The sequence below is a fragment of the Chionomys nivalis genome, chromosome 1 (genome assembly GCF_950005125.1).
Source record: "Chionomys nivalis chromosome 1, mChiNiv1.1, whole genome shotgun sequence".
In the NCBI taxonomy this organism is placed as follows: Eukaryota; Metazoa; Chordata; class Mammalia; order Rodentia; family Cricetidae; genus Chionomys; species Chionomys nivalis.
The window spans coordinates 16082754-16094773 of record NC_080086.1 but is presented as its reverse complement, the minus strand read 5'-3'; the positions used below and the strand labels follow the sequence as shown (position 1 = coordinate 16094773).

The 12020-nt window shown below is 45.6% G+C and overlaps 1 protein-coding gene across 2 annotated transcripts; it reads right to left on the bottom strand.

Moving 5' to 3' along the window:
- Nucleotides 1-211: 211 nt before the first annotated feature.
- On the bottom strand, nucleotides 212-11152 carry Gprc5d (G protein-coupled receptor class C group 5 member D). Of its 2 annotated transcripts, XM_057791513.1 has the most exons (3): nucleotides 10258-11152; nucleotides 1813-1880; nucleotides 270-341 (listed from the first exon to the last, which is right to left on the bottom strand). In XM_057791513.1, exons 1-3 carry the CDS (start codon nucleotides 11150-11152, stop codon nucleotides 270-272), a joined length of 1035 nt encoding a protein of 344 aa, XP_057647496.1. The 2 variants fall into 2 exon arrangements, with proteins under 2 accessions (XP_057647506.1, XP_057647496.1); XM_057791523.1 differs by lacking the exon at nucleotides 1813-1880 and having other exon boundaries at nucleotides 212-341.
- Between the last annotated feature and the right edge of the window lie 868 nt (nucleotides 11153-12020).

Here is a 12020-nt window from a genome sequence, read left to right as displayed (position 1 = left end):
CTTCCCCACATCGCTAAGAAAGACAAACATGTAGTTAAATAAAAGCAGAAGACACAGTAAAGTAGGGTGTCAGCAAGATTGTAATTGTGCGGGCTAGGGTAATCTTCAGAGAATGGGTCCAGAAGGGTTAGTAAGGGCAAGGAAGCAGAGAGGAAGGACAGGGAGGATACTGCACGGACAGTGTTTCCAGAGAGTTTTCCTAGGCCCGTTAGGGTTGTGTTGAGCAGGACACAGGCTTCTAGGTTGTCCTTCTTCTGTTTCTGGTAGCTCTATAATCCCGCATCTTGCTGTGGGCTGAGTGTAGCTCGTGGGATGAGATACTCCTGACTGGGATCAACAGTCTGGAAAGAAACGGATGTCATTAGCAACTTTCCGAGCCAAACTGTGCCCTTTCACTGTCATTTAGTTAGTTAGTTGAAAAAAAAAAACAACAAACCTTCCATTTTAAAAAACCACAATAAAATTGTCCTGGTTTTATTCCCGCCGCTGTGGTAAAAGGCACTCATAAAGAGCAACTCAGGTGATAAGGGGTTGATTTTCGCTTATTCCAGGTTGTAGTCAAGACGCTGGGAACTCGAGACCAGCTAGTCACATCATTCCCCATTCGAAGGCAGAGAGAAAGGAACGCATGCTCACTTTGCCTGCTAGCTTCTTCCTATATGATTCCTATTTCTCCTCCTATATGATCCAGGATCCTCTGTCTAGGGAGCGATTCTACCCACAATGATTTGGTTCTTCCCATACTATGTAAAGTAACTACGACAAGCCTCTACCGATATGGCCACAGGTCAAGCTAATGTAGACAGTTCTTCCTTGAGGTTCTTTTTCCAGGTAATTCTAGGCTGTGGAAAGTTGACACTGGAAACCATCATGCAAACCTATTTATGTCGGGTTCCACTGTTGGTCATTAATAAGATTTATTTATTTATTTTTTTGCAAAGCCATGGAATAGTTGATTCCTGGAATTTGAAAATGCATCCAAGGAACACTACAGGATGGATAAAAAACAATTTTCCTCGTTGTGCAAAAGCTCCCATCCCCACTCCCTTCTGCCAGGGTTAATGAGAGCAAAGAACATGTGGCTATGTCCTGGTCTAAGTGCCATTCAGGGAGACACAGATTCTCCGCTCCAGATGGGACAGCTGAGCTTAACCGGTTGCCTCATAAAGCAGACAAGCAATGTGAGGGCGACTTTCCCTCCTGGGCTTCAGCTGCTTGTGGTCCCCAGAAAGCAAGAGGTTTTTCCCAGTGGGGTATTTTTGAGTTTTCCGCATCTGCCTGTGAGCCATGGCAGCTTGACGTGCCACGGGGTGACGTGCGATGTCCAATCGACTCAAGAGAGCTCCCTCTGCTTTCCCCTCGGAAGGATTAAAATTGGTTCATCCATCTGGGCTTCCAGATGGTGACGAGACCCCCTGTTGTCAGGATGGCCTGGCTGTCGGGGCTAGAGAGGAAATTGAGGGCACGGGGGGATAGATTTAGATAGCCTGTGCTAAAGCCAGACTCAACACTCATGCGGATTTACAGCCTTCCATCCATACTGCTGCCTAGCTTAGCCAGCCCCGTCGACATCATCCAGATCTCCATACATTGCTTGATCCTTCCTGGGAAAAAACACACTGAGGTGGTGGTGTGGAGGGAGACTCTCGGCGTTTAAACCTAGGGCCTCTCCTGGGACAGCTGGCGTAGCTTGAGACTTCCCTGCCCTGCCTGTCCTCCCTCAGACCAACAAAGTCACTGGACACACATCCTGTAGACTCCACGGAAAGTGTTTGCCGTGTTTTCCTGAGCAAGTGAGTCGAGCATGTTTACCTGCAGCTGAATGGGAGTACCATGTGCAGTTAGAGCTACATCCTCCTCAGCTCCGTCACTGTCTCGGGCTGAAAGCCAAAGGGGGGAGGGCTGTGTTAGTGTCGGACTCACCGGGACTGGGAGGTCACTCAGTGGCTCGCAAATTGGCTCTTGGTGCTTTAAGGACTACTTGATTGTGGCAGCTATTGAACAAAAACCCAGTGGGTTTGCTCATTCATTCATCTGGGTATTTCCTCATCTGCTGATTTAAGACAAGGTGCGTGTGGCCTGGGCTGTCTTCAAACTCAGTGTGAAGCTGACACTACCTTTGAACTCTGGATGCTCCTCCCTCCAGCTCTTAAACACTGGGGTGACAGGTTTGCACCTCCATATCCAGCGCTTGAAGAATCCGATTTAAGAGAATCTTTTAAACGCTTATGAGGAAGGCTGTACACGGTTAGAGCATGCGTGTTCAGGAGAAGCACACGCATATCTGGTAACAGCAAAGGCAGGAGAGATGTCATAACTTTCCTGAAAATGGTCCAATGCTGGGCTGGAATGTTCTCTGACTTGGAGTTAACAGTGACACCCTGGGGTCATAGGCTTTCAATTGTCCCTGCAGGCTGACTTCTCCACAAGTTGGATTCGTTTTTATTGTTGCTGTTTGAAAAGGGACTTACTCTGTAGCCTGGGTTGGTTTAGAACTTCCTGTATAATCTAGACTGGCCTCAGATTTTTGGTGATCCTCCTGCCTCAGCCTCCTGAGTATTGGATTTTTAGTAGTGTGTTACCATGCCCAACTTAATTGGATTCAAATTTTAAAACTGGAAATAATAATAATAATAAATTATTTCCAGGGTTTTCCTAACATTGGAACACCCTGGGTTTGATTCCCAGTACCACAAAAATGAGCACCTAGGGGCACACACATGTGCACATGTACAAACACACACACACGCGCACAGAATTCCTTAGAGAAATACTATATTGTCATAGAATCAGCACATAGACCGTTATTTGTTTAGTGACAGTCTTGTCAACCAGGCGGCAAACTCTATGAAGTCAGGGACTTCTGTCTCTCAGGCCCAGCGCCTGCTCCATACATGCTTGTGTGTTTGGGTGTTCACATGCTTGTGTGCTTGGGTGTTCACGGACACAGCTATGCCAGTGGTGGCCACACTTCGAGGCTGCAGTGCTGGTGACTGGACCCTGGAGAAGGTCGGCTTGGGACCCCCATCTGTGTTGTCTACATCCCTGCCCTCTCCTGTCTGTCAAGTTCCTATACCTTTCGTTCACATTGCTTCCTGGCAGAAACCAAAGGAAAACCTGGATGGTCTTGACAGCAAGTCTGTTCCACAGGTTCTTGAGGATGCAAACAGTTGATGTCTATGCAGGTCCCTTGGGTTGGGACGTAAGGAAAGAGTGTGTGAGCTACACTTTGAATATTATTGATGGTGGTGTGGTTATGCCTGCCCCTGACAGCTTCCTCCTACTGGCGTCTTCTAGAGGGGTTGAATGCTGTGATGTAGGAAATGCATGTCTACTCTTCAGCATAGGAGAAACTGAATCCTTGGTTTAACCTTTGTAGTATAATGGGACGCCTTTGCACACTGTCCCTTGGCAACTAATTTCATTCTAACATTCTCATTAGATGGGGTCAAAAGTTAGAATAACCCAATGCACCCATTTCTAGTTATTTTTCACAAATTTATGAAAGTGCTGGTACTCTACATAAAACCCCTGGCCACCTCATGCTGTAGAGTGGGACTTAGCATCTGTGTGTGGAAGGAGCAGAGAGCGACATCATGTTTACTTAAATATGAAGAGCCCGAGGCTCCAAGAGGCCAGGGACTTCGCTGGTTAGGAAGCCGATGTTTCTCCAGGCCAGGGCTGTGAGCGTCCATCTGCGGGTGACCTGCACCGCTGTCCCAGCTACTGGGTTATGCTTCTGCTCCAGTCCTTATGGGTCTCGTTCTAGCCTTATCCAATCTTAGACCCGACAAATACTGTCCGTGGCTCACCGTCTTTTCCTGTTCTGTGCTGGTTCCCCTCTGTTTCTGTCTCTCTCCCCTCCTCCTAGTCTAGAACTACTTTTTAAGAAGATTTATCTCCTTAATTTATTATGCATTCGTGAGTTTGAGCTATGAGTGTAGGTGCCTTCTGACACCTCACTGACATCTGACGGGGTGCTGGGAACTGAATCTCGGTCCTCTGCAACAGTACCATTTGCTCTTAAGAGCTGAGCCATCGCCTACTGAGATGGAAACTCCCAGTAATCTACGAAGGTGACCCTAGTTAACAAAGACTCCTAGTAATATGGGATACAGAGCCGAAACAAGCCACCTCCTGTAACCAGGCAACGCTTCCAGTGGAGAGGTTGGGACCCCAACCCAGCCTCAAACCTTTTGACCTATAATTTGTCCTGCCTACAAGATGTCAGGTGGCGCAGAAATAATGGAAGTGACCAAGCAATGACTGACCTAGCTTGAGACCCACACTATGAGAGGGAGCTCACCCTTGAGGGCCAGGACTGGAGACACAATAGCCCAGAGACCCAGGATAGAGCAGCAAACAATAATAATAACAATAATAATGATGATGGTGAGGATGAAAAAGAGCTGAGCTATATAGCCCTCACCTATAACTACTTAAAGAGTGTAGTGTGTTTTGTTTTTGTTTTGCTCTTTTTAAATAGTGCTAGATTGAACATAGGTTCCCCTCTCAAGCTAGACAACACTCTACCACTGAGCTATAACCTCAACATTTCACCCTTAAAATTGTTTCATTTATTACTTTGTGTGTGTCAGGGGGTACATGTGAGTGTGTGCTACGGCACAAGTGTGGATGTCAGAGGACAACTAGATGCTGTCAGCTTTCTCCTCTCACCAAGTAGATTCTGGGGCTGCACTCAAGTGATCAGGCTTGGCAGCCAGAGGCTTCACCCACTGAGCCATCTCATCAGTTCCTAAAGCGTATTCTTACGTGGTACATTGAGGAGGACCACACAACGTTTCCACGTGTATAGACATCGTACAGTGTTTAAATCGAGGACAACACATTTCCTTAGCCATGTCTTTATGAGGAAAACCTTTCAAAGTCTTTTCAAACTTAACAAACCAGATAACACATAGTACATCTTACTGTGTAGCAGCAGGCCAGAATTTCTTGGCCTTCCCTAACTCTAAGGTAGCACTAATTCAATGACCTTCCCCCATGTCTCCCAGCCCACTAGACTCCCACCCGGGAAGAACCTTTCTACTCCCTATGGGCGGGAAATTTCTCTCTCTTTTTAAGATTCTGGTAACATCTTAGCGTGACAGGAAAGAAAAACAAGATTCCTGTAAAAGAGCAAGCAAAAATTTTCACCTGGGTCCATTCCACTGGATGGATTTCCCTTGAGAAAGTAGGTACACTTTGAAGAAAAAAAGTGGGGGCTTGTGAGATGGCTCAGTGGGTAAAGACACTTGCCATAAAAGTCTGCCAACCTGGGTTTGGTCCCAGCTCCTACTATGGAAGGAGAGGAAGCGACCCCTGAAAGTTATACACACACACACAGTGAAGAAATAAATAAAATTCAAAACAACAAAATAAAGAATTATTGAAAAGGAAAACCCCAACAAAAGCTGTTATGTCTAGGGAAGCCCAAAGGGTCTAATGTTTGCTTTCATGCCCCCGAGGCTCACTCATTTTTTGCTCATTGAGCCGTTTTTCACTCTGTCGAGCTCGTCACTCGTCTTCGTCTTAAGACCTTTGAGAGCGATCAACTAATGGTCCCTTCAGCCACTGTACAGAAAACTGCCCGCCACACCTTGAGTCCTTTGGAGATAGGCAGGTCTTGCTTTTAGTAAACCTGAGATGAACAATATTCTACTTAATCTACAATGCATAAAGCAGGTAACAATTAGAGGGGGGACTGTTTTGTCCCCAGAAGATCGATAACTGATGTCCTAATGTGTTTATGATTTCTTCAAGCCCTCGATGTGAACAACTGGTTTAGTTAAGTGGCCTTTGATTTGGGCTGGCGGAGGGAAGGTAGCTATAACTTAGGAGAACAATTATTCTGAAATCTACTAACTTCAAATAGAAAGCAGCATAGCCCACCAACTAATCAAAGAGGCATCTGTTAAAATACCGTCACCCCAGATACATATAAATGAGTTAATTAAGCACAAACATAATTCATAAATGACTTCTTCACTCATACATTTTAATTCCTTCAGTTATATGCTCACATTTTTTGCACTATTCTTGGATATCTTTATGACGACATTCCCAGCGCCTGACAATATGTTGAGCTTGTGAAATATTAATCAAATGCCGTGAGACTATATAGATACGTTTGTGGCTCAAGTGAAGCTGAGTGTGGGGCTTGTAAGTGCAATCCTAGTACTAGCGAGACGGAAGTAGGAGGGTCAGGAGTTCAAGGTTAGCCTGAGCGACATGAGACCTTGACTCAAAAAAAAAAAAAAAAAAGCAAAAAAAGCCTTATGAAGAACAACTGGTTTGAAAATTCCATCAATATACAGCTGTGTGTGTGCATGTTCAAGTATGTGAGTGTGCATGTGTGTGTGTGTGTGTGTGTGCCTGTGTGGGGAGGCCTGAGGTCAACCTTGGGTGTTGTTCTGTAGACACTATTCACTATGGTAATTTGTACATGCGTATGGCGTGTGTGCACGTATGTTTGTGAACATGCATGTACACACATAGGAGTTAGAAGTTGATGGCGAGTATCTTCTAGATCACCCCTCCCCCTTACATATTACATACTTGAACCCAGGGTTTCCAATTTGGCTAACCTCTCTAGCCAGCTTGCTCTGGAAATCTCTTGTCTGTCTCTGCTTGGTGAAGGCTGGCATAACAAGGCCGCCATGTTTGCCTGGCATTTTTATGGATACCGGGATCTGAGCTGTGGTCCTTATACTTCTGAGACGTGCTTTACCTACTGAGTCATCTCCCCAGCTCTATCCATTGTGTTGCTAAGAGACAGGGTCTCACATGGGCAAGGTTGGCTGGACAGGGAGCCACAGGGACCTGCCTGTCTCTACCTGCGGAGCACTGGAATAAAGAATGCGTGCCACCACATCTGGGTTTTTTACATGGGTTCTGGTCATCAAATTCAGGCCTCTTGTTTGCACAGTAAGTCCTTCACTGACTGAGCTATTTATCCAGCCCAGTATCCAGTTCTTTAGGAGCACATTGACAATATAAGGAAATCTGCCCGTCTGTGCTATGTCCGGTAATGACATGCCTGATTTTGCGTTTGCATCCAGATGTTGTTGTCTGGCATACTCTAGAATTAAGTCCATAAGCTACTTCAGAGCGATTTTAAAGCCTAATCTTTGCAAAGACTTCCAGGAACTGGATGGAGTCTTTAATCCCTCTTGCTGATCGGTTTCAGCAAATCCCTTGCCATCTCTTATTTTCCCATTCAGTAGCAATCCTTCATGCGTTGGTTCAAGTTCATTTTACCCCGTTTTTAGTTGGAGATGGAAATCAGTAGGACAACTGCCTCCCGCAGAGATGTCTTTGCACTCGTGAAATTCTCTGCTAATCATCCCTTGACTCCTCTTCTCAGCAACTGCGTAATTCTGGTTTTATAAACCCAGCAGTAAATCAAATAACAATGCCATTGGAGCCTGGGTGGCAAGCAGTGCGAGTCAGAAGAGTCACAGGGCCACTGTGTGCCTCACGGACCTGAACAAAATGCCATGTTTCGGGATAGAATTGAGACAGAGCCTGGATCGGCTATGAGAAAGGCGCATAAAACTTAAAACTACCAACTCAGTTTTACTGTCCTAACCTTTCCACACAGGTGTGACGCTAAAGCCCTTTAATCAGCCCTGTGGTTTTCCACAGAACCTCCCCGAGTGCCCCACACATCTCGTCTCATTAATGGATCCCAGACCTGTGCTGAGGCTGGAGCCGGACTGATGCCGAGAACAAGGGCACGGCTGTTCTCACCAGCCACACGTCTGCTTAGTCACACTGTGATTATTACTTCAATAGACAAACTTGTAGGCCAAGGAGATTTGCTTTCCAGCTAGCTCCATGGGCGCCATGATCACGCTTGTGGTTTCCCAGCTGCTGGCTCTTATGTATTTGGGTTCTTGTTTTCCCTAGCTGGTTGTAACCCTACACTTTCTATTGCGCTTCAGTTACTCGCTTCATGTTTTGATAACTGCTTCTTCCCAGACATAAGTTCTGAGTCTAGTCTCCCACCTGAATTATCTGGTGACTCCGCCCAGCCTTGGAGGGCAATTTGCATTTTAAAAGCACTGTAGTATTGATTTTTCTTCCCCCTCAAAACGTCAACTGACTCTGGCAATAACTATCATTTATCATCGGCAGACTATTTCCTGTTTAAAATGGAGCCTCTCTCTCTCTCTCTCTCTCTCTCTCTCTCTCTCTCTCTCTCTCTCTCTCTCAACAGGGTATCTCTGTACAGACCTGGCTGTCCTGATACTCAGTGTAGACCAGACTGGCCTCCAACTCAGAGATCTGCCTGCCTCTGCCTCCTGAATGCTTGGATTAAAGACATGTGCCACCATTGCCCAAGTTTTACTTTGTTTGTGTTTTTTTGAAACAGGGTTTCCCTGCGTAGTCCTAACTGTCCTGGAACTCACTCTGTATACTAGGTGAGCCTTGAACTCAGAGATCTGCTTTCCTCCAGCCTCCTGAGTACTGAGTGCTGGGATTAAAGGTGTGCACCACCACCACCCAGCTCAAGAAATGGGTTTTTCTAGTTTTAATTGGATAGTAGGCTAGTTCTGACCAAATTAAGAATGGAATTCTTCTGCGAGCTCTGAGACTTTCCTTATACCTTGTTTTTAAGACAGTCCTAATACGGCTTGGAATTCATCCTGTAGCCCAGGCCGGCATCAACTTTACATGGACTTTTTTGCCCCATTTCTGGGATTATGAGGTTGTTATACCACACCTGGCAACTCTTTATTTTTCTTTGTTTGAGACAGGGTGGTGCCTTAAACACATGTCTAACATTTGAGGGGCATGGAATAAGGGTCATTACAAGCATGCTTTGGGATATTATTATACTACAAGAACTTCTTTGTGGGATTAAAAAAAAAGCAGCAACTTTTATCCCATCTTCAGGTAGAAACTACGAAAGGAATTGTAAAGACTGACAGCCTGCAATCCCTTCCCCTCTCCCAGACCTCAGGGATCTGATGGGAAGCATCCACAGCTATACTTAATTTTGTAGGAAGGATATTTAGCATCCATTTCCGACTTTTCATCAGCGGAACTGAAAAGAACTAATAGATGCATTTATCTGGACAGGATTTAATTTGAATGTGCAATTAACTAGCGATAACAGCTCAGAATGTGTACGTACTTGAAAGCTTATATGCAATGTTTCTGAGCCTGGCAAACATTATGTGTCCCATACAATATATGAAATAGCATCTTTGTTACCCAATAGGAAGAAAATGGGAGAAATCAGTTGTCTATTAAGACACCAAAATTGATGAGAAACCGTGGCACTGGGCTATAGATAATGTCAGATGTTTCACAAGAGGCGTTAATGAGTCTTGATATGTTTTCAGATAACTGAAATTAGCCACTGTTCCTTCTAGGTTGACAGGAACCAAGCATCTTTGGGATCACGGATAATGTCAACCCCCAACAAAGCAGAGACAGGTGGCTTGATTTTATGTATAGATAAACATGTGACCTAGAAATTATCAAGAAAATGTCACACGAGCAGTTGCTCCCGGCCGACTAATGATCCTACATCTGAGCTTCTGCTTAGCGTTCAGATTCAGTGGTCTTTCCTGTTGTTTTTTATAACAGAGCCTTGAAAAAACATTTTTTTTGAAACAGTGAACAATTTGCAAAATAGAAACCCAGAAGTTATTGAACTCTGCGACTCTCCTGAGTGCTGAGTCCCACAAATCAGTTTTACATTTTATCTGGGTAAATTAACTTGCAGACTTAAACTTTTCAAAATGTCAACTACTTTTGCCAGGGTCTACTTTCGTGCTTGACAGCCGACATGCCTGAACTCGCCGTGGCCATATGTATCCCTAGCCTGGGGCTGGTTAACTCATTTTATTCTATTTGTTTATTTTATTATTATTTTTGGAGACACTCATGTGGTTCAAGCTGGTCTCGAACTCTGTGTCACCAAGGAGGACTATGAACACCCCAGCCTCTCGTATTAGCCTCTGTGTGTGCGACCACACCGGCTTAGTTAACTCATTTTAGTTAACTCATTGACAAGTAGCAGCAACAGTTGCACCTTTTCCTTAAGAGCCTTCAATTCTTTTTGTCTTGTTCTTTCCACATAAAGACTACGTTTTAGGAGATCTGCTTTCCACTGGGTTCCAAAAGGCTTTGTCTCTATACTTGACAGAACTCACCAAAAACTCTGGCCTGTGCCAGTGAGACGGCTCTGTGTTCTTTCTGCCTGCTTAATTCCCTCCCTGCCACAGTCCCTCCGGGTTGTACCTCTGGAGAGCTCCTGGTTCTCCATCCTGAAGCTGCGCTGGTAGACTGGGACCTGGCAGACGTTGCCTTGCGGAGGACACTCCTGCCTACTGCATCTGTAGAGGATGCACAGCTCAGGGATGATATACAGCAGCAGGAAGACCCAGGCGTTGGTGACGAGGCCAATGCAAATGACTGCGTCGTCCCACTGCGGCTGTCGCTGGAGCTGAGGGTTGCCTCTCAGGAGCATGGAGATCCACACCACCCAGATAATGATGGAGACCAGCACGGTGGCAAAGATGAGCCTCCCATGTTGCTTCCAGTTCTCACACGGGCCACAGAAGGTGGCCTTGGAGACAAAGAACGTGAGGGCCATCAGGAAGAGGACATAGATCAGGAGACAGACAAAGTCTACATTGAGCTCACAGGGTGTCATGTGCACGAACATCGACCCTCTCGTCATGATGAGGGTCACATACTCTATGGCGATGATGATCTGCAACAGGCTGACACCGATAGCAATGAAGAGGATTGTTGTCCAGCAGAAGGAGACTCTACCGCGGACCAGCTTCACCAGGTTGGAAGCGTGAGCCAAGAGGCAGGAGAAACAGATAGCAAAGAGAACCCCAAAGAGGAAGTAGCGGACAGGGGCGGTTTGTTGGTTGAGCTGGATGATGAAGGCAAAAGCAAGTCCGAAGAGCCCCAGCACACCGAGAAGGAAGAGGAACTGTGTGGGAAGCACGTTCCACTGGCTGCAGTCCTGCACCCTCCGCATGAGGAAGAGGACTGCCAGGAGCAGCAGTATTGTCACCACTATGCCAATCACTGCCAAGGACTCCAGAACGATGGTCCATGGCCCCTCATTGTCACAGAAGAGGTAATAGTCTTCTGTGGACTTCACGCAGTCCTCGTACATGGTGGCTTACAGGTAGACCTCACAGGGATGAATGCCTGGTCTCCTGCAGGGGAAAAGTGAAGATGAAGATAACTTGTGATGCTAAATTCACTCACAAGAATGCCTGCTGGGTGTCCTGTCCTTTGTTCCGAATGAAGACACCGAGCATTTGCAGGGAATGACTTCACCAAATAGTCACCCAGACCAGGAGAGTAACATTTTGTTTGACACCAATCTTCCTGGCTGGGATAAAGATCTGAGAGACACAAGTATAGTCTATAAATGTAGGAATACCATCTTCTCTACTAGCACCGTATTTATAACTGCTGTGTGTAGGTCAACCAGGAAGGAAATGAGAAGGCTAAACTAAACACTTCCACACTAACTTAGCTCCCTCTCTGCAGAGCCAAACCAGAATGCTCTTCCCTAGGTGACCCCAGATAGTTTGTCTGTTTTCACATCGGAATTTCCAAAGGCCACTTAAAGGCAAGCAGAATCTTCTTGTCTGATTGGTGGGCTCCTCGTTGCATCAGGCACTAGAATGTCAAGCCATCCTTGGTTGGATTGTCTCAAACACGGATGCCCTGCTTAAAGCAGAGAGAGGCCTGCCATGTTCCCCAGTAATTTGAATGGCTGTTTCTTCTTCCATTTTAATTCAAGTCATCCCAATGCAATGGGCTTTTATTAAACACCTGTTTTTTTGTTCATCAAAAAAAGTATACAAAATGTCACCTTCTTTCAAGTAACCTTACAGATATTTAGGACTAAAATCCCTGACTTAAATGAGGTGGCCTAGGAAAACAACAATTTTGAATCCAATAAAATAAAACAGCACAATAAGCAAACACAAGATACCCCGATGCATCTGGATACTCCCAACTCCATTCCC

Bases quoted from the DNA above. Each gene is read 5' to 3' on its own strand.
- Gprc5d (XM_057791513.1), bottom strand. From the start codon at position 11,152: ATGTACGAGGACTGCGTGAAGTCCACAGAAGACTATTACCTCTTCTGT. The intron at 1,881-10,257 runs GTACAACCCGGA...TTTGGCTTTCAG, and splicing joins GAACCAGGAGCTCTCCAGAG to CCCGAGACAGTGACGGAGCT. The intron at 342-1,812 runs GTAAACATGCTC...GTTTCTTTCCAG, and splicing joins GTACTCCCATTCAGCTGCAG to ACTGTTGATCCCAGTCAGGA.